At 35.9% G+C, this 27,525-nt stretch overlaps 2 protein-coding genes across 12 annotated transcripts in view; one reads left to right on the top strand and one right to left on the bottom strand.

The window, feature by feature from the left end:
* The window catches only part of LOC128854777 (forkhead box protein O), a 143,185-nt gene that overhangs the window by 104,714 nt on the left and 10,946 nt on the right, over window positions 1–27,525 (top strand). For all 11 annotated transcript variants that reach the window (XM_054089163.1, XM_054089160.1, XM_054089162.1 and 8 more), the window contains exons 7-10: window positions 967–1,132; window positions 1,215–1,485; window positions 4,284–4,402; window positions 4,519–5,500. In XM_054089163.1, coding sequence (XP_053945138.1) covers window positions 967–1,132; window positions 1,215–1,485; window positions 4,284–4,402; window positions 4,519–4,884 — 922 coding nt within the window. In that variant the 3' untranslated portion in view covers window positions 4,885–5,500. The remainder of the gene's footprint in view (window positions 1–966; window positions 1,133–1,214; window positions 1,486–4,283; window positions 4,403–4,518; window positions 5,501–27,525) is intronic.
* Window positions 6,501–7,093, bottom strand: LOC128870691 (mitochondrial import receptor subunit TOM20 homolog). Its single transcript, XM_054113276.1, has one exon. It carries the CDS (start codon window positions 7,017–7,019, stop codon window positions 6,501–6,503), a length of 519 nt encoding a protein of 172 aa, XP_053969251.1. The 5' UTR covers window positions 7,020–7,093.

Genomic DNA, 27,525 nt, shown 5'->3' with positions numbered 1-27,525 from the left:
ATTTTCCATAGTTTTAGCTAACATTTCGGTTGGAATAGCTTCTATTTCCTCACGGATGTTGTTCTTGAGCTCTTCTATGGCCTTGGCTTATTAATATAAACCTTTGATTTTAAATGTCCGCACAAGAAGAAGTCAGGTGGCGTTAAATCGGGCGAACGCGGTGACCAGTCAAAATCGCCATTTTTCGACATCAAACGACGAGGAAACAATTTCTTCAAAAAATCGATTGTGGTGCGAGCTGTGTGTGGTGGAGCGCCGACTTGTTGAAACCAGAACTGCCTCATACGCTTTCGACGAATAATTGGCATCACAAAAGGGTTATCATATCGCGATAATGCTCCTGATTGACGGTAACAGCTTGACCATCTTCATTTTCGAAGAAAAACCGCCCAATAATCGTTTTCGCACTAACGCCGCACCAAACAGTGACTTTTTCGTTGCAAAGAGATACCTCTTGAATTTCGAGAGGATTTCCAGTGGCGTAATAATGGCAATTTTGCTTGTTTACCGTCCCATTTAATAAGAAATGAGCCTCATCGGACGTGATGATTTTGTTCTTCTTCTTCTTCCTTTGACTTCTTTTGTTGAATGTAAATTTCAACAATTTGGGAGCGCTCGCGTGGCGTATACTGTTCCATGGTAAAAATCTGCTTGGACTGACGCTTCCAACGCGGTATGTCATTAAGCGATCTGACGTCTCTGTCAAAAGATACAGGGTTGCTAGATGGATCCGTCGAATATGGGCAACCCTGTAGTATGACTCGACAGAGTCTACACATTATACGACCTGCCTCACTAAACACATCTAGCAGAAAATGCTCACAAATTATTACTTCATTTGGTGCATATCTGTACTTATATATACAACATTCAGCCTACTTTCCCAAATCATTGCCTGCAGATAAATAAACATGTTTTTTGTTTATTTTTTCCTTTTACCACTAAACGGTCATACGGTTGGAGTAGGTTCAGCGCTGCCTCGGGCATTCCCACGCAACCGCCGCCGCCCTATCAAGCGCCACAGAGGTATAACCTAAACGGGGCCGTCGTCACACAGGGCTACAGCTTGCAGGCTCAACAATGTCTGTTGCATCGTTCACTGACGTGCAGCTGTTTGCACAATTCACGCGACGTAAGTGAATTATTTTTATATATTTTTAATTTTTATAAATTCATTTTATATCTATCTTTATTTTGTTCTTCTCCACTCGTAGGGTCTGTCGCCCAATTCCGTCGCCACAACAATGTCACCCGCCTATCCGAATAGTGAACCGTCGTCGGACTCATTGAATACATACAGTAATGTGGTCTTAGATGCGGGCAGCACAGCTGGCGTTGCGAATGATAATGGAACTAGCTTAATGGTTCAACAGCAACAACAACAACAACAACAACAACAACAGCAGCAACAACAACAACAACGGCACCAACAACAGCAAGTGCAGAAACAGCAGCAGCAGCAATCACTTAGCACAAATTTGGAAGGTATGTTAATTAAATAACCAACGGAAATATTTGAAAAACAAAATCCGCTTGCGGTGCTATTGAAATTTCAAATTTATAAGAGAAATTGATTAGCGCGACAAAAAACATACAACTAATAGTGATAAACTGAGTGGAAAGTTCGTAATGAGGCATGTGCCACCGTGGAATAGTATCTGCGTAGGCTTGTGATGGAGTTCTATTCGGTGGGTCTGGGTTCAAAGCCGACTATTTTCAAAATCAATGTTGTGTAGTACAAAATAGCGCATTTATCGAAATTAAATCAAAACCACAATTCCTGACGAAGCGTGTATGTTTGTTAAGAGTTTTAATAAAGTCGGTTTTTGATTACGTTTTTGCTTGGTAGGAAAATTGTTTCTAGTGCGCCTCTTGTACGTGAAAAATAATTTGTTTCTTGGTTTGGGAAGATGCCACTTCTTCATTGAACTTTTTTACAAGATTAATTGCCCTTTCGGTCGATTGGTTCACAACAATTCTTTTTTTCATTATTGCTTCAGTGGGTATATAAACTTACAGATGCATTAAAAAATTACAAGATAGGATGCTAGAGCATTTTTATAATGCCTTTTAAGGGGTTAGGGGTAGTCAGAGGCCCGAAAAAATGATGATTTTCACGAAAAATTTTTTTTTCCTACTTAATTAATTTATTTAACAAAAATAAAAACATAGCATAAAAACATCATGTTTTAACTTGACTTCACCAAAATTTCAAAAAAAAAAATTAATAATTGCAAAAGTTATCGCTGTTTGTGTGAAGCCCGTTTCTCCAGAAGTCCCTTGCGGTGAACATCACAAGTCCTTGCAGATTCATCTAAAACCAATCGGATGAGAAAAATTATTTTTATTGATAGATAACCTCGAGCCGGATCGAAGCTTTTTTTTTTTTTTTTTCAAAATGAACAAAATGGCGGCATCAGAAATTTTTTTCCAGATTTTAGAAAAAAAAAACCAACAGTTAATTGTTAAAAAAAAATCGAAATTTTTGAAAAAAAAAAAATCCTTCGATCAGGCACAAGTTTTTTATGTTTTTCAAAAGCTGTATAAATTTTATTGAAATCTACGTAGCGGTTTTTAAGTTACAGTGTTCACCAGTTTGAAAAACATAGTTTTGAGAAAAACGCATTTAAAGTTTTGCTATCGGCTCCGGGGCGCCCGAGCTCCCCTTATTAGTTGTTGAATATCTCGAAGAGTATTTGACGGATTCACTTCAAATTTTTACACAATATTTTTAAAACATTATACTTTAAGAAAATGCAAAAAAACCGATTTTTTGAAAATTCTGACTACCCCTAACCCCTTAAAAGTCCTCAGCTAATTTAAGAGCATAAAATTCGCTTAGATGTGCTATAAAACTGCATGCCGGGAACCGCTCTTAAAAATTTTATCGAAAAGTGGAATTAATGAAAAATCGTTGAGTTTTTTTGAATATCAACAAAATTTAAACTATATATACATGGATTTTGTAGAGTGCAGAATGAATTATATTTTTAAAATGAAATGAGAAACAAATAAATTGTCAAAACTTGTAAATAAGACCCTGTGCTATAGTTATTTAACTTAGAGTATTATGAAAATAGTTCCCGAAATGATACAGAAAGTTATGGTGAAGATCATCCGAGCTATTTAATGTTTAATTCAAAAAAAACAAGCACTTGGAAAGTTGAGTCTACAGGTTGTGTTAGTGCGTCCAAGGCATCCATTTACATGACTTAAATTGTGAGATTGTTTGTTCTTTTATGAAAATTGAATTCGTCTTTATTAGAAAGGTTTTAATTTAATTTAATTTTAAATTACTTCAATCCTTTTCCAAGGAGTTTTATTAGAATTTTAGCATTTCTTTCTCAAGTTTTAAGTTGCCATATGCTGAGGATTATTGCCTTGTTGAAAGAAGAAGCCTCTCAGCCCGTTGCTTTAAATTTTGTTTTAAAATAATTTGCCACGCCATGAGTTGGCGTACACCCCTCACCATCACCCCACCACTACTATGTTTTACCATTGGCAATAAATTTCCTTTATGCAGCGCTATACTAGATTTCCTCCACACAATTTTCTTCCTTTGATACGAAGAAAGGCAAAATATGCTTTCATCGGAAAAAACTAACTTTTTCCAATATTTGGAGATTTGTATATACGCTCATTTGCGAAAACAATACTGTTTTGCCTACTTATTAGTAAAGTTACTGAGTTCTTCCTAGCAACTCTTCCATGATAGCTGGCTTTTGTTATGCCTATCTGAAACTTATTCCTTATTTCATATTTCACTTTTAAAGCAGTTATTTTCGCATATTTCTTTACAGGTTCTATAATATTGCGCTTTTCTTTTCTGTTAATTTACATGGATGCCCTGCTCTTTACCATGAAGTTATTAATCCGGAATTTTTGTCCGATCTGATGTCAATGCCCTGCGTGCTGTTATTTCTATTTGTCGATAGTTTTGTCCTTTTTCCATAATTTTATTATGACTTTCCCCTTTTTTCTTTTTGCTTCAATGGCTTATCTGCACAGTGAAAAAACTGAATGCCGTATATGGAATTTCTTTTCTTAACTGCTGTAGATTTGCTATAGTCGTCGATGGTTGGTATAATCGTGGAGGTATAAGCATATTTTGTGTCGCTAATATTCCGGCAGGTTCTGTTATTCACTTCAGAGTGAATTTCAACGCAGTTGCCAGAAAATTTGAGTTATTTATTTTCTTAAAATTTTACAATTATTGTTCAGACTAATGTCATGCAAATATCATTACTAATTACTTATTTCTTTTTTTTTCTTTGCATGTACAGACAATAATTGCGCATCAACGCTCATCGGACAATGCATGGAGGCACTCAACAATGAGCCACAAATTGACGAATTTACATTAGACAGCTTTCAACCTGGCCTAGAATGCAATCTGGAGGAAGTGAGTACCAGATAGTGTAAAATAACTGTTAAACAAAATTAAACAATGCAAAATGTCTTCTCTTTGTCTCTCTCTCTCTCTCTCTTTTTCTTTATCTATTTAAATCCACTTCACAGTTAATCCGACAGGAGATGAGCATTGACGGCTTGTTGGATATCAATATCCCATTCCCAGCTGACCCCTCAACTGTTACCAATGACAGTACTAATATCGTTAATAGCGCCCTCGGCGTGGCGAATAATGCGCAGCATCAACAACAACAACAGCAGCAAATGAATCAGTTGCAAACGCAGTTACCCCAGCAACAGCAGGCCCAACTGATGCCATCGCTGCTTAATAGTATCGCTAGCAATAATAACAACAACAATAATAATAGTAATACGCTAGAGCGGCCATCCACCACACAAACGCAAACAAATTTGAACGTGCGAGTACAATACTCGCAAGCGAGCGTTGTAACAGCACCATCTTGGGTGCATTAGAAGAACGAGTGAGCGAGCGAGCGAGTAGGAGTAATAACAATAGTAAAAACATTATTAGCTAAATAAAGTGGTAATCTAAGAAATGAGTTTGTATGCACCTGTAAAAATAAGAGAAATGTAATATGAGTAGTCGGTTGCGAATGCAAATACCCGGCCACAGTGGTGGCGCAGCTTGACTGTCTGAAGATGATACGATTTGAAATTGGGTGCACGGGTTTTTGGGCGCCTCATACCGGGGCAATTTGTAGCACATTGCTAATTTTACATACAAATATATGTGTACTACATGCATACATAGCTGCTAATAGTTGATGAAATGAGTTAACCTATATCTATACATATACCTACATACATACGTGTAAGAATAATGCCAACGATTTGCTTTCTACCTTCAACCCACAAGAGAAATCAAAGAAAAAAGAAAAAAAATGTAATCAAGATGAAATAATTGTCGTATGGAATAAAATGAAGAGTTGGATGGCAAAGAAACAAAACTAAACAAACAAAGCGAAGCACAAGTTTGTGTTTAATAATCAAGGACAATAGCGATGGAGCATTAGTTAAGTAACTGCAACAATAAATGCAAGCAGTAGGCAACACAACCCCAGTTTAGAAAGTGAGTACAAAAAAGTTTTTTTTGATAGCTTAATAAACTTTAATAATCATTAAATGCAGTCAGTCAAAAAGTTTTTGCACTCCAATTTTTTTAACTAAATATATTCACAATGTTCTTCATGCTACAAAGAAATGGCCATGGAAAATATTGCGAACAATTTATAAAAACCTTCTGCACCCAAACTTTTTTGACTCATTATTATTATATTATTATATTACTCTTTCGTGAATTATCTAGAAGTAGAAGTGTATGATCAAACATTTAAATGTACCCCGTCGGAAGATATATAATTTTTGCAAAAGGCGTCGTACGTCAAAAATATTTGACACTTGTAGAGTATGGTTGTACAAACATATAAGCAATGGATTTGATCTAAAAATTTCCGGTGTGTTTTTTTTTTTGTTTTGGTAGAACTCAAAATTTAGCAACTAATTAATCACATTTAAATTCTTCCAATCAAAAGATTAAGTAAAAGCCACCATTTCTAGTTATATAGCCCTCATTTAACACTAACACTCCTCTGAATATTGATATAAAAGCAAATGTCAAAAGTTCGTTTTATGAGCAAAACAAAAAAACACAAAAAAAGAAAAAATGGGACTATCTTCATTCTTGTATCATGATAAATTTATAACACAAGTGCGCTATTAGGTGAAATTGAACTATAATCACCAACCGGTTATAAGCCATTCACAAATACAAAATTCAGCCGTTACTAGCTGCAGGTTGTTAATCATTTAATAACTGTCAATTTCACTACAACATAAATTGTCGATTCATATACATCACTCCATTTAAAATAAATTACAAATTTATTTCTACTGAAGCTGCAAACAATCTCCTCATACTCTCAAAGATTTTACCTTAAAGTTATTTCATGTGTGTTATTTAATCAGTACTACGCACAAATACTTATGGAAATACTTATACATGCGTCATTCGTCAGTCCAGCCAGATACAAAATTCTAAGCAAATATGTTTCACATTAAAATAGCTCCTGTTACGACTCCAGGTCATCAATTAGAACTCCAGCTTGAGCACGATTAATGTCATCCGAGTTCTCGTTGCTTCCAATTGACTTAACTGTAACTATTTTCGATTTATCATTCAATTCGGTGTTTACGCGATTACCGACTTCTTGCATTTTTAGTATCAGCATGGCAAATACTTGTGCTGGTAATGATGCCTGCAACATTTCTAAGAGGCGTACTGGTTGTCCACATACTAGTATTGCATTGACAAGATGCCTGACACCGTTCTCTAGTTCACCGCGGGCAATTAGCGATTCACCCATGTGGATTTCTTGCATGAAATATCTCTCAATTGCTTCTTGATCATTAAAATTTGGAATTTTGGTGGAATTTTCATTTTTGTAGTTATGACGTCGTCGCTCGCGTAATTTCTTCTTGTATTCGGGGTCAGCACGTCGTTTGCTGTCGAAATAAATACAATAGCCAATGAAAATTGTACTTGCAACACCCGCAGCTATGCCCACAGTTGTTTTATTGATTGGACTCATATTAATTGATATTACAATTTAAATATTATTAAATATATTTTATTCGTATTTAAAATAATTGAAACAATTTTGACTTCTCCCAACCTATTCTGACTTATAAAAATAAATGTTATATATTGTCAACGATGACTTACGTCTATGAAAAAATCTTTAGTAACAATCAAGACAAATTTACACAAGGTGATATTGGCAGAGCACATTTTTTAATTATTAAAGGTTTTCTTAAACAAATTTCCTAAAAAACGGTAAAGAAAGTGGAAAAAGTTGGCCTTTGTTGTGAAAATTTTACGTAAGGATCTTGGTTTACGTGCCTATAAATTACTGCTAATTTAGATTTATTATTCAGATTAAGTGGAAAATTTGTCAAAAATTGGACTGATCATGTAACTCTTAGTCGCTAGTACTTACCAGTACTTATAGTAATGGATTTTTATTATGTCAAAAGAAAATGTTTATTGATTCTTCTTATTTCGATTTGATTTGTGTAAATTTTTGATTAATTGATTATTTCATGCACTGAAAAAAAGCTTCTCGCATTGTCGCTGACATTTGTGTGCCCAGAAGTTAAACCATTAAAACTTTTGAATACCAGCTTCATTTCTTAGCAGTACTCAGAAAAATGGTGCTGACCTTCTGTCCTTCTGGATATTCGATCCATTCTTGGTTACTAACTGATTCTTCTAAGTTCCTTCAAAATCACTTCATCAACAGAAAAGTTGTTTTTTTAAATTCTCCATAGATGTGTCACTTAGTCGAAACCGCTCAACTTTATCAGACTGCAACTTACCACCGCTGTTGCGGGCTGATTACGTCTGATGCGGCATATTGCTAAGTGTACACTTGTTAATAAGTTTTATATTTTTAAAGCAACCTAGTAAGCACTTCCGCAACCTACATGTGAAAGGCATCGGGCTCTGATTGTGAAAAAGTCACCTTGTGAGCCTACTGCCCCAAAAAAATGCTCTATGATATCCTGATTTAAGCGGTATGACAGTATGTAATATATATATTCGATCTCATGCTGGTCCTGGACATACCGACATAAACCCCAGATTAAGTTCTTGCTCATAAGCACAGCGTTTTGAAACCGAAATGTTTTTCCCGCAAACTTTACTTTTCCACTACTTTTCTGGAATTAGAACGCGGGTTCTTGCTAAGGGAGCCGATTTGTCAAGGTTAACAGGATGGTTGTTTACATTTTTTTATTTGATTTTTTTTTATTGCGATTTGGTATTTTGAATGCCAAAGTGACATGTTTCTTTGTTGTTACTTTGTTGCTTACATTCTGATTGAAAACCGATATAAACTTGGTTAGATTCGCCTTGATTGATATGATAATCAGCTGTAAATCGTGACCTAAGTTTCTGCCAAGATTTTCTGACAAGTATTATAGTTACAAAATATGTTGTATTTGAAAAAAAAAAACTTAATAATAGCTAAATTGAATGATTATTAAGAAATTTCAAAAATGTTTCCTTAAAGCTGCCCCTTACCAATTAGTGATTTCATTTTTTTATGACTTTCCCTATCACTTCTAAATAAGTAAGAGTATAAAGAGTTTCTTCAGGTTTCTCCTTATAGTCTATTATTTTCTTGCGGCAAACTCAATACATTCATCGTTCACGGTGGTACGTAGGTGCTGAAATAAAAATGATAATTTGCCAAGTACACAAAGTATTATTGTAATTGTATGCGTCTAATTGCCCGCAAGATTTTTTATTGTGATTTCGCTATTTTCCAAATGTCTTCAACTGTATACGCTTATGTATGATTTTATAAGAAGCAATGTAATTTTCTTTTGCTTGGAACATTTCAACGCGTAGAAAAAAGATTTATTGCGGCATCCTGTGCCCATTTAATATTCTTCTTTTACAACCGTTAGAGTTTTTTCTTGGTTATATTTTTGTATTTTTTCCTTACTAAGCTCTTGTTCTTGCTTTTGTGGTTGTAGTAGATTTTTTCTTTGAATTGTCATTTTTCACGTTTACAAATAGCATTACTATACTTAAGTGCGTGTATTTGTATGCGTAAATAGAATTTAAAGGACATTTTATGAAATTATTTATGTACATTAACTTACAAGTTGCTGGACTACGCGAAGAGATGTAAAGGCAAGTAGTCGGTCACGCATACATAAATACACACAAACATACGTAAATGTGTGCAATTCGTTTCACTGTAATAAAGTAACGAAATAAAGGTGCTGTGAGAGGTGGCAAAGAAAGTGTTTTCGTCAAGTCTCTCAACCTAAAGAAATTCGGAAAATTATTAGAAGAACAGCCAGTTGATGCACTGAAAGTACTTTCAGAAAATAAATGTATACGAATATTTTTAAAAAGTAACTGAAGGGCTGTTAAATATTGATTCTGGAGGCGAAAAAAATAATCATATGGCATATTGGGAATTTATTTATTTATTTTTTTATTTCACTTCATTCGTTTATTATTAAGTCTAATGATTACAAAACCATGCATAATAGAAGTGCAGAAGACTTTTATTAAATTACTTACTGACTAACTACAAATGATTTGTTACAAATAGAAAGACCTAATCTTAGGCACAAACAAAGATCTCGACATAGCAAAATCGAGATCAAGGGCATTATAGATTTGCTCTAGACGTGTTATCTGCTCGAGAAGTGTTGGGCAGTCAACTAAACCATACAAACATGGCATACATAGAATTAGAAAATACATGGAAATTGTCGATAAAACGATTTAAAAAAAATTGTGGTTTTTGAAACAAATGTTTAAGATATTCGAAAAAATCGAAACTATATCGAAAGGTGCATGCTTGAGTTCACGAAAAATGTAATTAAGTGTATATGTAAAGCTAAAATTTTAAGACAATTGGACAAGAAATGTTTGAGTTCCGGTTGACTTGAAAAGAACTTAAAGTAGAACGCGTTTAAAGGTTTCGGTACGATGTGCACAACAGCCTGCGAGAGGCTGAACCAAATTCAAAACTTAAATATCTAAAGGGTGTATTTTATGCAAAATTAGGCATTTCTTCGAAAGTTTTTTTTTAGTCTCTAAAAATAAAATGAATCAGATGAAGAAGTAGAAATAGAAGAAACTGATTAAATTGTTTGTTAGAGTGACAAAATTTTTAGAGTGTTGATTTGGGGATCTATCTCTTCTAAGTATCGCCGATAAAAGATTCGCGAGGCAAAAGTGATGGACTTTTCATATTTCTCAGCAGCATACGCAAAAACAAAGCAAACCATTGCTCATAGCCGCCGTTCGGTAGAGGAAATAGTTTCACTAACAATTGAATTCGGTTTTATTTTCCAGAATAAAATATTGGTAACAGGAGTAATGTGTTCGGCTAGAAATGTAGACTGACTCCATTGACCAATTGAACAGACGATTATTCTAGCAAAAGTATTCTTTTGCCATTCTTATGAACATCATTAATGAAATACTGAAGAACTGGAAGGCAAACATATTCTGATAAACCCAAGTTTTTTATACATAGGCTATGTTCACCATTTATCACCATCACTTTCTTGAGTCTTTGCCTTTGTGATACCGGCTACTTTAGTTTTAAGCCAAATCGTGGACTTCATTCATAGCTTTCAGTCATAAGATAATGCTTATCGTCCATTGTACAAATGAAAGAAAACTCAAATCAAATAAAGTCTGGGAAAGGTCGCATATTTTGTCTATGTTCAATAAGTACTGAAGGTTTTTAGAAACTGATGGTATCATTTTCTTTGCACATCTAATATTTTACGTACATATCATAGTATTACCGCTGACAATACCATTTAGTTGATCAAGCCACAATTTCATTTTTTAATTTAGCATGTCCTTTGCTCCTTTGTAGAGGACATTTCAATCCAAACATGAGGTTCCTTTCACAGGAATTTCTACTCTCGCAAATCTTACTTATTTTATAATTTAATAATATTTTGTGGTCCATCTGAGAAAAAATATAAAATTTCCCATCTTTTGTTGGACTTGAATTACTTGTAAAAAATTGTGAAAATAATTATAGCTCTGTGGCTTTCTCGGTAGAATATTTATGACTACGTTCAATACATTAGAATGAGCTTCAACTGAATGATATCTAAAATAATACTTTTACTATTCTCTTAATTTATGTTGATGGTGCTTTTCTTGTAGCACGTGTCGTAAGTGTAGTAGTAGTAAGTGAATCTATATTTGATTGGCTCGATAACCGCCTAACCATATTTGGACAAGTTTAACAAAACGTGTTAACAGGTGCTAGTGAAACAAAGTTTTTCCCCATCTGATCTTTTCAACGCAGAGGAGGCTGGTCATCTTTCTCTGCTAGCACCACCAGGCACCGCATCGAATACTTTCTAAACCGGAGCATTTGTATCCATTCGGACGACATGACCTAGTCAGCGGAGCCGCTGGGTCTTTCTAGGTTGCGCTATATCGATGTCGCCGTAAACCTCATGCTGGTGTAACGCCATCAAGTTCACAGTAACTTTCCGAATTTCATTTGCATGCTGATATTTGCAGACCCCCCCCATACAAGTATACTTTCCGCAATTAATTGCTGAAACGTTGATAAGAAATTTCTCAAACTATTTTTCGGGTATTCAGATAAGATAGAAAAAATATATGATAAGCGATTGCCTTGCCATTTCTGACCGCAACTTAAGATAAGGAAGAAAAAAAGGAGACGGCGCCTGTGACAGCTTAGATGTTTATTTTCTTCGTAATGTACACGCGATGCCATACAGTTATAGATTTTTTATATACATGTATGCATGTACATGGATGTATGCTGTTTGGCAAGTTGTGATGACGACTTAGATGATGCCGATTATTATGCTGTTGATATAGACGTGTGTGTATGTGTGTCGCTTATGGCGTAGTCAGAGGGTGCATGTTTAAAAAAATTCTCTCTGGGGCTGTAGTGGGCGTAAGCACTTTCAACCTTCGTACAAGTCAGTTTCGATATTGGCCAAGCAGCTCTTCTCAGCAAATTCTTCCGGTTCATTCAGTCATTTATGCCTTTTGCTTCACTTGTGCATGGCTTTTATCGTTTGCGCATTCATTCATATTCATGGATTTCCACTGTGAAATGACATTATTAACATAATTTATGCATAAATGTCATTTAAAATTTGTGAAGCCACTTTTGAGTATAGAAAGAAACGGTATAAGTCAGCGGGCAAGATGCAAAGTGAGGGATGGAGAATTGAGAAGTATAAAACGCAGTAGCTTTTAAATTAATAAAGTATTAGTGTCCGGAATATTGGGGATGATCTGTGATTTAAATAATGAATATTTATATTGAAAATGTATGATTTAATACTAAACATAACTCCAAATTTTTTATTTAGGACTAGTGTGGAAGTGCTAGTTAGATTCTGAATGAATCACCACTTTAACCAACCAGATTTAACATAAATTTATATATGTATGTAGATAGGTAAATTTAAAGACCTTGGTTTTATCTGTTTTAACATATCGCACCCTAAATACAAAAGGGTCACAACTCAAAATGTATCTTCTGCTCAAATATGAACGAGACGTTATCAAAAAAACGGTCCGCGGATGACATATGGCAAAAATAAATTTTTTGTTTTTTGGTAGGACTGTTATAAGCTTACATGGCAAATTTCAGCGTGATATGTCACATAGTTTGTTTTCTGTGCTACTGTAAACAAGTCAAGCTCGAGTGTGGGAAATTTTGAGTTGTGACCCTTTTGTATTTAGGGTGCGATATGTACTTCGGAAAAGCAGTGCAAGAAGATTCTTATGCCGTTTTTTTCTTTAACTTGAACCCCGGGCCTAACGTCCGGGATCACTTTGGTTATTTATGATATGGTTGACATACAACGCCTTTGCAAAATTACCTTATACCTTCCGACAGGGTGATTAATTTTGCGCCACCTTGTATTAAAATTACAATTACTAGAAAAAGGAAAATTTTTTGATGATCTGTTTTTTTATAATTAACAAAGTAAAATGTTTTTTGATACATTTTTCTGATATCTAACACAACAAAAAACAAAAGAATTGTAAAAATGGCCGCATCTTAGGACGTTCTTAAGTACATTTGATCCTTTTTATCTTGACATAATGTTGGGAAATTTTATGAAAAAAAAGAAATTTCTTTCGTATCTATTTTTCGCCAAATCATTTTGTTCTCGGGAGAACAATTGAGAAACACCAAGTGAATTATGGACTTGACCTTACCTCCGCCAGTATTCCCAGAAAGCATCACATATACATTATAGTTTTAAGGCTGTAGCTTTTGCCTCCATTTAAACTATAAAATCTAGCCACTGGCAATTTATTTCCTACATAAATTTTATGATCGTAAATCTCGTCCATCCATTTGGTGTGTTCAACTAGCGCCGAATAACAAGAGGAAGAAACAATTACCAGGATTTTTAAACTCGGCCAAAATTGCTTGAGCGATTATCCCGACAATCAAGAAGAAAAATAAGTCTAACACAAGCGCACGAGTCCATAAATATTTTCGTCATTGTCCAAATATCTAAGCTTGGTAGTTAGAAACAGCCATAATTGCGTTACAATTTTACAACTGAATTAATGCTACCAATTATTTCTTTTGTATTTCAATAACTTCCTAAAAATTTGTAAAGGATGTCTATAAATATAAGCATAAAAACTGCTTCACTAATGTTTTCGTTACTACGTTTAGTGCAAAATCCCGAGTTTATCTCAGTCTTATAGCTGCGCTCCATATCGACGTCGCTCGTAAATTTTAAGTTCGTCGAAATAATCAAGTCAAGAGTGACTAAATGTGACATTTGAAAGTTATGACAATTGTATTTAAAACATCCACATTCAACTACTATCAACTACACGGCGAAAGGAATGTACTGAAAAATGGTCTTTGAGGTGGTATGCAATACAAAAACAATAAAGCCTCCATTACTTGCGCTGCAATCAAAATCTTGTGCTATGTTTAACAAGCGGAATACAAAATCAGCATTACTAAAATATGTAAGGTGCACTTGAAGCAAATCGCTTACCAATTAGAGGGCATTAAATCGTAAATGACCAATAAATAGGCAAACTCAATTGCGTGCCTTAAAATGTACTAAATTACGAATAGCTGAAAAATGTAAAAGATACATTAGTTGTAATTAGCATTTGATAAAGTACGAGGGTTGATCAAAAAGTCCATCATGCCAACTGCTAAAGTCAAATTCTAAAATTCGCTTATGAAGAAGCATCTTTCATAAAACTACACCTACATTTTGGAACTCTGCTCTTGAATAATTTTGTTCTGACTTCCATTTGCAAAAATGGAGTAACTTTTAAAATTCTTGCATACTCAGTTTCAGTGCGGCCATAGACATGAAAAATCTGTACATAAAATGGATGCTATGTTTCCATTCAATCAGAGTCCGAGCAATGGTCGAGACAGGGCAATTTTTTGGTCAGTTAGCGGCAAAGAAGGCCAAATAGGTCAACGACAACCAAAGGGTATCTTTCAACAGATCAACGTCACGGTGAATCGCAATGGTAAAAGCGTATGAACTAGATTAAGTCATTCAGCAGATATCTCTAGATTTAGCCTTCGACGACTACTTTCTGTTTTCTAAAATGTAAAAGTATGACCGCAATAGCCGAGTGAGCTTGTGCGTGTCCACCAATCAGTGGGCCCCATTCGAAGCTTGGGCATGAGATGTCAAATTATGTATTGAAAAAACGGTCAGCAGGCATTGAAAAACCTTCGAGCTTATATTTTGCCATGTAAAACATTTTCTTAAAAACTATCTGCTGTTTAAAGTTCCGATTTTAATGAAACATATGATATATCCATCTTTTTCTAATGCACATATTGGAAAAAGAGAGGTGACACCTCCTGCACGAAAAAAAAAATTGTTCATCGCTTTTCTCGGTAGCAACTGGAATTCGGAATGCAATTTCAAAAGTGAACACATAGCACTAAAGTTAAGATAAAGATAAAGATCTAAAGAATTATTGAATGCAGTTTATCGCGCCAAAAATGTACCATAAGTATATTGAAAAAGAATTTGTTCCTTACTTGAATTTTTAGGGATTTTTTGACTACCCTTTGTACGTGTACGACTCACTTAGTCGAGCGCGATTTCTAAGGAACTTCAAATCAATGAAACATTGAGAAGGGACAATCCATCTTCATGACAAAATACATATTTAAGTATAAATTTGTGTAATTGGCTACTAATTCACTTTACGAATTTAGCCAACGGCGCAAAGGCCAAGTCATAAAAAAATCTGTAGAAGAAGAAAAAAGCGCCACGCTAGTGAACAACACTCAGCAGGTAAATTACCAAGTCATCCTTGAAGTGGGCAAACGCAAAAGGGAAGATAAATTTGCGGCCACCAAGCAACGCAGAGCAGACATTTTTGTGCATTGCTTAGCAAATTACCTAAGTGATTGCCTACACAATGTTATGCAACACTGAGCACGCGGCTCGTGGCTACTTCACTGCCACTTTGTTGGCCGACTGGCGGCTGTTGCTACTGCCAGCCAGCGGACAGCTTTTGAAAATTTAATTATATCCTTAGGGTTTTGAATGTTCAAGTACACTTTAAATGTATGCGATTAGCTGTTGGGTGTTTAGATTTTTTTGTAGCTAGCGATGTTGTGTTTGTCGGGCACAAAAGAAACCTTTATTTTCCAGCTGATTGGAATCAAAGTGGTTGACTATTAGCTTTTATTTTTTAAGTTTTGAGTCAAAGAAATGTTTAAAGAAGTGCGTGAACTGATTTTGAAAGGACTTTGAGGGTATTAGTGCAAGTTACCCCTCATAGAACATTCCTCTTATTTTCAAAGCTCACTGCATTCTTTGAATACTTCATATTTTCCTGTTTGTGGTTGTAAATTATGCAGATGCCACCTTGACTAATTCACAGCTCCCTTATTTCACCTTCTTTTTTATACTTATCTACGCATTTTTTCTTTTCCCGATTTTTATATTTTAATTTGCGACAAACAATTTTAATGGACAGTGATTTTGATTTTTCGCCTCCAAACTTTTTACTTCACCAAGGCAGGCGAGTGCAAATAATTCTTTACGCACACTACTTCATTTCTTTTGACTTCTCAACTTCAAGCTGAATCTTTTTCTCAGCTAATTTATTCACGCTTGGCTTTTTTGCTGGTGTAGTAATTTTCGCTTTAGAAACTTTTCACAAACTGTCAGTGTGCATTTTTGCTTTGTAAAAAAGTTTGTCAGAAAGTTTTTTCCGCTGTTTATTTCGTTTCATTTATTTATTTCTTTATACTCTTTTGGTTGCCTCTTGGTTTTTTTTCTCAACAAATTGAATTCTTACAAGCTTTTTATTTGTTTGAGGATGCGTTTGTATTTGTGCGTGTGCGCCTGTAATCCGGCAATTAGAATTGAAAGTTTTCTGACTGGTGGCGTTGTGGCGATGCGTCATTGGCGTTTAGTTGGTCGCAAAACTTTGACGTAAATCATGCTTGTCCAGTCAAAGTGCAAAAAACAAATAGCAAAAGGGAGAGGCTAGTGAAGGAACTCGAAAAATGCGCTTTAACTTTTTGGATTTTTTTTTTCGAATTGAACGAATTATCTGAGCGAATTATTTGAATACTTACTCGCGTTAGCTCATTTGCAATTTTGCAGCTCTTTTCTTTTTCAAATAATTTTAAATTTAGTTTGTAAGTGAATTTGTGGTACTCTCAGGGAGATATGACATTTTTATTGAAATTTATGTAATGCTGAGTAGGATTTAACAAATTAGAGTGAGAAATTTCTCAGCTTATAAATCCGTGTCTGAGTAATCGGGGAAACTTTGAAATGAAGACCAGTCGTTTCTTTCTCGTGCTAACCGGCGCCAGTTGAACACACCAAGTGAAGCCAAGTCCTTCTCCACCTGATCTTTCCAACGCAGAGGAGGTTCTCCTCTTCCTTTGCTAACACCAGCTGGAACCGCATCGAATATTCTCAGAGCGGGAGCGTTTGTATCCATTCGGACGATATGATCCAGCCAACGTAGCCGATCCAGCGGCGCTATGCCTACGTCGTCGTACCATCGATTGCTATATTCGCCGACGCCAACGTGCAAAGTTCCAAAAATCTTCCGCAGAAGCTTTCTCTCAAATACTCCAAGCGACGCTTCATGGGATACTGTCATCGTCCAAGCTTCTGCACCATACGTTAGAATGGGCATGATGAGGGTCTTGTAGAGTGTGAGTTTAGTTCGTCGAGAGAGGCCTTTCCTACTCATTTGCCTTCTTAGTCCAAAGTAGCACTTGTAGGCAAGAGAGATTCTACGTTGGATTTCTGGACTGACATAGTTATCGGTGTTAATGCTGGTGCCTAAATACACGAAGTCTTTTACAACCTCGAAATTATAACTGTCAACAGTGACGTGGGTGCCGATACGCGAGTGCCCGGACTGCTTGTTTGATGGCAGGAGGTACTTTGTTTTATCCGCGTTCCCCACCAGACCTATTCGCTTTGCCTCTTTATCCAGGCAGAACTAACAGCGTGATGGTTAAGGCCGATGATGTCAATATCATCGGCATACGCCAACAATTGTACGCTCTTATAAAAAATTGTGCCTCAGCAATTAAGCTCTGCGGCTCGCACGATCTTTTCCAATATCAGGTTAAAGAAGTCATACGAGAGGTCCTTCCCAATTCCGACGAAGCTGCTGGTATTGAGAAACGCCGTTTTGCATAGCCGTATTAGTATTGCGGAGATATCAAATTCAGACATCGCGGCATATAGGCAATTCCATTTCGAGCTATCGAATGCAGTTTTAAAATCGACAAAAATATGGTGTGTGTCAATTCAAAATCAGTCGGTTGATGGAGGGATTTAGCCTTTCACACAATACGCTCACTAGAAACTTATAGACGATATTTAGAAGACTAATCCCGCGCTAATTAGCACAGATTGCAGAATTACCTTATGGATTGGGCAGAGCACACTTAAATTCCAATCGGCAGGCATGCTTTCATCCGACCATATTTTGCATAGAAGCTGATGCATGCACCTTACCAGCTTCTCACCGCCATGTTTGAATATCTCAACTGGCAGTCCGTCGGCGCCCGCGGCTTTGTTGTTCTTTAGCTGCGTTATCACTTCGACATGGTCGGGTAGCGGAACGACTATTCCGTCGTCAACGATTAGGATATCGGGATCTTCACATTCTCTGTGACATGCGCAGGTAACTTTATGGATCTTCTTATGCTGGATTCTGGTGCTGCAGATTACCATGTATCGGACCCCAGCGAAGTCGATCAGCCTCCGTCCGTTACCAGATATTTCGTTGTGCGGGCTGAATTTTCCGACTGTGGGTCCAAAAATCAAATCATAGTCCTTAGCTCATTTGCAGGGGTTGCCATCAGTATAGGAAGCTCTCATCCAAGGTTTTGTTCGTGTAAAATTACTAATATGGAAATAAAAAATAAATTTGAAAACTTTCAACGGAAAATCTCCATTAAATATAGACGACAAAGTCCTACTACACTCATACTTTCATTATAAGGTCAATATAGAGGTATGGTGGTCAGCTTTGGAACCATACATTTTCCACTAACGCCAATATCACACTCGTACAAAGGCTAAAATCCGATATAATTATAACAATATAAGAACGTTAAAAGCTCGAGTATGCACAGAAAACTTCAAATAACCTGTGGTCAATGATGAAATAAAAAAAACAGCAGAGAAAAATATTATAAAAAGTACAGACCCACGTGAACAATCTTGCTTCAGCTCTCGCATGCACAATCAGCATATCACGTCTAGAACGGAGAGATTGCCTCGCGTTAGGCGCAGATATGTCGGTCAACCAGAGACCACGTAACGGACTAACAAACATATAAATTCAATTAATTCTCACAATAAAATGAAAACGATTCAATTATTAACTGCAATTTTTTACACGACCTTCTGGGACGTTTTCCTAATCATCTGCAACCACTCACATAATACTCCTCATTTACTGTTTATGTAGTAATCAAAGACTTTGTTGGGGGTTTTTGGTTTTTGCTATGATTATTACTTCTTTATACCATTTTGGAACCAAAATAAGCAGCTCTTCAACTTGCCTCTTTTCAGGATAGAGGTGTGATGCTCAAATCCTTGTTATTATTAATTTTCCTATGTTCCAGGAAGGAACAAAAAGCCCTTTGTTGTTACCCCAATATAAGTAACTTTCTTCTTGATGCTTGCATTACTATTTGAGTAAAATTTTCTTGTCTTTTTCGTCGTTTTCTTCAGTTACAGAAGCTGTTGAAGAACAGTAAGTAGACACATCTTCAATCAACCCTACGACTCACTTTAAACTTGCACTTTTATGCTGTTTTTTTATTGTAGATATAGTTTCTGTAGTTTCATTTTCATCTATGGTATTTTGTTAGACAAATTGGGCTCAAAAGTGGCATGTGAGAAACTGAAATATTACTTCAAAAATTATGGGCGTTCTTTTCAATTTTACTGAAAATTGTTCTATAGCCTACAAATAAGTAGAAAGAGAAGCAGACTACAAAATTCTCAAATTTATTTTCTGATTTATTCAATGTTGAAAATTTCGGTATACGGTTTTTTGAAGTGAAATATTTTTGGTTACTTTTAACATAAACCTTTTTTGTATTTGTTTAGGCTAAAATATACGTTAAAAAAGTTTTTTAAATGTTTTTGCCAAAATTTTTTGGTAAAATATTTGTTTGCCATTTTTGAAAAACAAAAAAAAAAACACTTTTCTAGCAAATGGCTATAGCATACGTACGTAATATAAACAATATATTTTACTTTTAAAAATTCCACTCAAAAATTTTCAACATTGAATCAAAATTATATAATTTTGGACTAAATTTAACTTCAGTTAACTTTTTATTACACTCAAGCCTTCGGCTATGGCGGCAGTTGCAAATATTTATTAGTATACAATTCTAAAATTTTTGTTGAGCTTCTTTCTGATTTATTAAGCGTTCAAAGCTTTTTGGACTTACAACCACTTCTCAACCACAATTTATATTTATCAAAAGCTTTTCGGTAGCAGATATTTTATCAAACTTCGTGCCCATCTGCGATTGCAAGATGATAAGAATTACAGTTACACTAGAATTTCTAGTAAAATATTTGGCTTTCAGTTTTATGGCTTATTGACTTAAATAAAGTGAAAGTTACTGAGAAATTGTGTTGATTTTTGAAAATTGCTTTCATTGTTCAAAACCGCGAAATTGGGAATAACCTTTTGTCGAGTTTTTTAAATTTTTATTTAAAATTTGTCACTAGGATTTATATGATTGTTATAAAAAAATGATTTATACTTCTCCGAAAAAAAATCATGAATAATAAACTCGCCTTCCCGGGCTGTCCTTAGGTAAGTGCACATACCTATAATTATACAGCTTCAATGCGCTGACTGCCCTAGCGGTATTTGCCAAACTTTCAAACTTTTATCATTTGATTAACTCTGTTCGTGCAGAATTTATTAATAAGGTAGAAATTTTCATATTAAAATTTAATCGAACATAAAAGTTGTCAACTTAACCTGTGGGATAGAAAAAAGGCCAACGAAAGCTTAGCAAAGGACAACACAGAGTGTGAGAAAAAAGAGAAAAGGGAATTCAATATGGTATATAGAAGGGGACAAAAACGGTAGCGAGGGCGACAATTTGCTTCGCTGCATTATCTGAGACAATTTAACTTTATTAACCACCCGCCTGTGCTGTCAATATTAAATCAGATGTCCCGAAGGCCAAATTGAAAAAAAGGAGAAGAGGAGAAGTACATATGAGGAGTAGAAAAAGAGCAGCATGAAAAAGAATATAAAAAGACAAACTAGATGAATGACAGGAACTTTGTACCCATGGCTATGTGCGCTATTTGATTGAATTATTCAGCAAGTTGCAAAGAATTTGTTTCTAGCTCACTATATACAGCTATACATACATATATACATTTTTTTGCATGTAAATTTCATTTCTGTGATTCTCATTTTGTGGCTCACACCTCGTAACGTGCCACTTAAAATTAAAGAAGCCAACTTTGCCACACGATTTCACCGCAACTCGTGGAAGAAAGGAAGTATGTCGACTAGTCGATGACTGCGGGACAAAATGTTTGACATTTTGTTGCCACGTTTGCTGTCTTCTGAGGGGGTGGGTATTAAAAGGGATTGAGCCAGCATACAAACATACATATAAGTACAACAATGATGCGCCACACCAAAAAGAAACCATGTGCTGACATTTATGTTGGAAAATTAAACAAGGTGGAAAATTCCCCATTGGGGTGACAGTGGTTGCTAGCGAAAGTTTACAATTATTTTTTGATTTTTTTCTCGCGAAAGCCGCGACAAACTTTGGTGCGGACACTAAGCGGTTTTTCTTACATTTTTTTAAGGAATTATATTTAGCTCCCTTCGCCATTACCACTGCTGTAGCACGCAGCTAGGTTACATCCAATTTTGTTTTACTTTTTTGTTAATATTTTTTCTTTGACTTTTCATTCTTTGGCTTTTGTTCTGACACGAATTGTTACTTATTCGCCTGCTTCCAGTTTCATTTTAAAATAATAAATTGGCGCGAAATTTTTTGTGTTGTTACGGCTTCCTAAATTGTTTAACTCCCACTGCTGCATTTATCAACCACCGGCAGAAAGGGAATGCTTGCGAATTGCCTTTGGTAATGGTGTGTTAAAAGTTTTATAAAATGTTGGCGGCTGACAACCGATTTGTGGCTGCCACAAATTATGACACCAACTGTCAAATGAAGCTGCAACTTATACCGGTGTTGGCAGGTATGCCAGCTCAAACCTTCAACCGCTTTAAAGGTTCATCGACAGGCTGTAGATAATTTTGTAATAAAAATGCAATGGTCAGTGGAGATCTTACCTTTTCTTTTTATGAAAATCAGCTAGTTGTTGATATACTAAGAATTTTTATTGACATTTACGCAAGTAATTTTTGAAATTTTGTGCTAAAGATGGGACGAAATATATATTTATAAGCATGACTTAGTGCTAATAAATAATTTCTGATATAATAATAATTAATTTCTGAAATCAACGTTGGGGACACTCTATTGTTTTTCAAAATAGTTTTATTTTAGCACGCGAAATTCAACTTCAAATTTTGTGATGCCCTGTGATTAAACCGATTTCTTGCGGTCTGCAAAATAGGCATTTGGTTTATCGGCGATCTCTTCATTCAACCGAAACCGCTTATCGAAAGTCATTTCCTCATATAAAAAATCAAAATTGAAAATGCAAGTAGTCGAGGGCGTAAAATTGAAACAATTAGTTGGTTGAGAGTGTAATTCATAAGCTGATTCATACAATCTCGTCATGGTTTTATATTGGCATTAGCGTCGAATCAATGCTTTCTATACTTGTAATTTTCATTGATAATGATTTTATAATATTTATAATAAACAATTTAAATGGTTCCGCGCGTATCCCATAAAACCATCGCAATGGCTTTTACCGACCTCGTTTTACTACTAAACTGTTTTTGGCATTCTTAGTTGTGATTGGCTTCTTAGTACTGAATTCTGTCCGCTAGATGTTTTTAGCAAGTCATATCTCACGATGTATGCAATACATCGAATCATATATTGAGATTTAAAGTTAATATTAATTAAGATTAATTTTTCAGAGTTTTGTGTTTTTTAAAGCCACGCGTGAGTTTCAGTTTTCCAAAGTAAAGTAAAAAAGAGAAAATTCTGTAATATTCATCAGTACTACTAAGGCCAAGGTGAAAAGGCGAAGTAGGTGGCCAAAAATGTGTACTGGCTATGGACCCAAAACCCTATGATATCGAATGCAACAGTACAAGGGTGGTTCCAATGATTCCGTTCTGTTAGATAAATCGTCGAAAATGCTGATAAAGTCGAGTCAGTATGTGAGCAAGCACTTACTTATTTTATAGCCAAGAACTTTTTAATTCACCTAATATTATTATTATATATTTTCATATTATAAGTAAGTCAAAACCTAAACATGTATTGTTACAAATTATTGTCCACATTCAATCAATAGTTTATGAAAACCCGTACAATTAAATAATTCTTGTTTAAAATGAGTAGTAGAAATTTACACGTGTGAGTATTGAAACAAAAAATGAATGGGCATGCAGCGAGTTTCCCCCAAATAATAATTTGAATGAATTTTCTTTGACTTCTTAAAGCAGGTGAATGAAAGTAGTCTGTATACATACACCTCCACTTAGTTAAACACTCCCTTCAGGAAAATTAAACGGCTCAGAGCTTGTGCGCCTCTAGTGAATTTGGAATTATTACTAGTAGTAAGGGTTGTCAATTTACCAGCGTCGCATGCATTGTTAGATCAATTGGAACTAACACCTATTTTGGGTACTATCCTTATTTTTTCGCATATCGTGAAAGCCCCATTTTTTTGTGAATAGCACTGACAACTTCTCACGCGTACGCAAAACTGATGAATTTAAAACAAATTGTTTTAAATCTTAATAAAATTTAATAAAAATACATAAATAAATGCGAGTGTGCAAGTGTTGAAAATTTTAATATAATAAGAAGTTAAGCGTCACCACTTTTATTAAATCACGATATAATCTCAATTCAACTAATGGAAAACTAGTAATTTTCGGATCAGTTCTCATTCTTGTCAGAGAAATTTTTTACATGGCTCAAAATAACGGTTATCATATGTTTCAAAAAATAAAAAAGGCCAAATATTATTGGATAGAAAAATTTTCGATATATAATAGAATAAGTTTTTTCTAATAGCGGTCGCCTCTCGCCAGGCAATAGCAAATCTCCGAACGAATTTCTGCTAAGAAAGAGCTTCTCATAAAAAATCATCTGCTGTTCGGAGTCAACTTAAAAGTGTAGATCCTTCCATTTGTGGAAAAACATCCCGATCACATCCACACCAAAAAAAGAGGAGGAGCTCGGCCAAACACGCAATAAGTGATTTAACAAATTTTTTTTTTAAGATGAGTGAAAACAACTTATGCATATTTCGAACTCTTTCATACCATGAAAGAATTTAACTTGGTTTGAAATTCTTGTGAGACTGATTTTTCTTTTATAAAATATAATTTTAGGTTAAATGTTTGTACGAATCTTTGTTTTTCTGGATTATCACCAAGCAAAACCCAGCGATAAGAGTTCGATCACCCAATCACAACCGACTCATACGAAGTCAATATACAAATTTTTCATAACTTTTTTCAGTAGTGAATTATTTTGCTAGTGGGTTTGTTGTTTGCTTAGCACCTTTAGCATATACTCATCATTGACTTGAGAGCTCGCATTTATCCTTTGACAGCCACCTAAAGCTATAAATTTCACCCAAACTCAGAAGCCCGAACGTAAGTGCACACTTATTCGAAAGCTTCCACATTCACACTTTCTCACCCATTGAGGTATTGTATTATTGTTGCTTTTTTCATTTTTCTACTTGCTGTGTTTGTCTATTGTTTTCGACACACCACTTGACAACACGCGCGGTCTTAGCCTTTGGCGCTGGCAATTGCATTGTGCGAGTATTTAGCCCAAAGACAGACGGATTATGTGCAACTGGCTGGAGTAGCAGATGTAGCTGTGGAAAAAAGCAGGTCGCATTTTATTGTGCAAGTATTTTATTTTGTTTATTTATTTTCCACTTGGCTCGCCGATTCGTTCTCTGCTGGGAGGAGGATGGCAAGCGAGTGGAAGTCCTCAGCAAAACAGACAGTCAGCTAGATAGTTGAACCGAGCAATGCTTGCGCTGCTGCACAATCCCCATTCAACAAGTGGTAATCGCACTCGCACACTTTTGCCCTTTCATATAACAAATATACAATAGGACAAACATACAAATGAACAAAATACTAGCAAACATATTTCACATTGCATTTGCACATAAATCCTTAAGGACTTTAAGCAGCTTCCAGCAAAGGCTGCTGCACTACATACAACAAGCAATTTGCTGGCAGCACGCGTTGGTGTCTAGTGAAGTTAAGTTAAAGGCACTCCTTTCGTACTTGCCAGATGCTTGTACACTCTTCCACTCATCGTTATCCACTTCCATTGTCTTCACAATTCGCTTTCCTGTCGAAGTGCCACTTCAACTTCACAAGTCCCCCCAAACATTTCATTTTTTATTTCTTACCATTACAGCCAACACACTTTACCGCGATTAAATGGGCGTGATTGTGGTTTTTAATGTTGCTCCTTCTGTTTCCAGTATTTTACTTATTAACTTTGCTACTTCCTATTGTTGTGCTGCAGTAGCGGCGCAATGACACCGGCAACAAGTGCTTGCGTGAGGTGTTCCTCTGCGGTGGTTGCTGACACAAATGAGTGGTTGAACTCACAAATTCGCACTCACACACACACACATACTACACATATATACTCAATTGAGCCCAACTCTATAATAATGGGGTGGTTGTTGTTGCGGTTTAGCGAAAACGCGCGTTAAAGTGTAGATGAAGTAGATGAAGTGAATGAAGCACACTCTTGTGCGTAAGTATTCGGGTGGGTATGTAGGGCATTGCAACGTTGCCGCTTCAATTGTGCCACTTGTGTAGCGGCGGGGAAGCGGTAGAGCTTAACTGTTATTAAATTGCCATCAATTTGCTCGTACACTCATAATTTGTGATTATTTCTGCTTTCCCGCATTTGCCGCATCATCTTCACTTATTTCTTTCAATTCTTGTTGGTCTTCATTTCCTTCTTTTGATTATTCGATGTCCCATCGTATTTTTTTATTTGTATTTTAGATAATTCTGCATGCGTATGTGTGTGTGGTTAATAATTGATGGAATGCAAATTGCAGAAAACCTTATTATTAAATGCAATTTCGGTTGGAAGAAACTAATTTTTTACAACTTTCATTGGACTCAAACCAGCTATAATTAGCATTGCCAAACGGTTAGTGAGTTATTTATCATAAAATGAATTTAATTCTTACTAATAGTCTTAACTCAAGGTGTTTGTATAACTACCATTTGGTTGCTTCGGATGCGAAAACCACCGTGGGCATGAAACACCAAGTGATAGCAAAGCTGTTTTCTTATAGCGGTCGCTCCTCGGCAGGCAAAGACAAACTTTCGAGTGTATTACTGCCATGATGAAGCCCTTAATTAAAAACCTTCCGTCGTTCGGATGTGTCATAAAACTGTAAGTCCCTCTTTTTGTGGAACAACATCGAGCCACGCAGCAAGCATTGGAGAACGAACTCGGCCAAACGTCTAACAAAATATGTACTGCAAAACTTCTTTTAAAATTTTGGGAGGCACTATACTCTAATCTAATGAGTCTTTAATTAAAAGGAACGATGTCGACAAAGATCGTTCCATAAAAATTGACCTACCCCAATGTACATATATGCCAATTTCGAAATATACTTAGTAATTTTAATTTTGACTGGAAAATATTATTTTCTACCCGAATGGGTTGGTGACTACCATTCGGAATTCACAGAGAGAACGTAGGTTCGAATCTCGGTGAGACACCAAAATTAAGAAAAAACATTTTTCTAATAGCGGTCGCCCCTCGGCAGGCAATGGCAAACCTCCGAGTGTATTTCTGCCATGAAAAAGCTTCTCATAAAAATATCTGCCGTTCGGAGTCGGCTTGAAACTCTAGGTCCCTCCATTTGTGGAACAACATCAAGACGCACACCACACATAGGAGGAGGAGCTCGGGCAAACACCCAAAAAGAGTGTACGCGCCAATTATATATATATATATTGGGTAGTCGAAAAAGTCTTTTCGTATTTCTAATCAAACTTCAACTATTTTTTTTTTATATTTATAATGAACTTTATTAAACCAAATATGTACCATTTTGGTCGACGACTACCTTTTGCCATTTTTCTTCTAGAGACAGCACTGATGGAAAGTGTAAAACTTTTGTGGTTTCTCGGCGAAAAACTGCGACAAGTAATTTTCCCAGGCTTCTCTTGAAGCCAACTTTACTCCATTAAGGGAGTTCTGCGTTGACCGAAACAAATGGTAGTCCAATGGTGCAAGGTCAGGGCTATATGGTGGATGCATCAAAACTTCCCAGCCAAGCTCTCCCAGTTTTTGCCGAGTCATCAAAGACGTGTGTGGCCTAGCGTTGTCCTGATGGAAGACGAGGCCCTTTCTGCTGATCAGTTCTGGCCGTTTTTCTTCGATTGCTTCCTTCACTCTCATCAGTTGTTGACAGTAAAGTGTAGAATCAATCGTTCGAGCAGGCTGGAGCAGCTCATAGTGGAGTATTCCTTTCCAATCCCACCAAACACACAGCATAACCTTTTGAGGCGTCAATCCTGGCTTTGCGACCATTTGTTGAGCTTCGCCACCCTTGCACCATGATCTTTTTCGCACATTATTGTCGTATTTGATCCACTTTTCGTCCCCTGTTACCATTCGCTTCAGAAATGGTTCGATTTCATTTCGTTTCAGGAAAGAATCACAGATGTTAATTCGGTCCATTAAATTTTTCACAGACAATTCATGTGGTACCCAAACATCGAGCTTCTTTTTGTAACCAGCCTTTTTTAAATGGCTCAAAACCGATTGATGATGAATGTTTAGTGCCTTGGCGATGTCATGGCAG

This window comes from Anastrepha ludens, chromosome 2 (genome assembly GCF_028408465.1).
Source record: "Anastrepha ludens isolate Willacy chromosome 2, idAnaLude1.1, whole genome shotgun sequence".
Classification (NCBI taxonomy): domain Eukaryota; kingdom Metazoa; phylum Arthropoda; class Insecta; order Diptera; family Tephritidae; genus Anastrepha; species Anastrepha ludens.
This window is presented reverse-complemented; position numbering and strand designations above follow the sequence as displayed.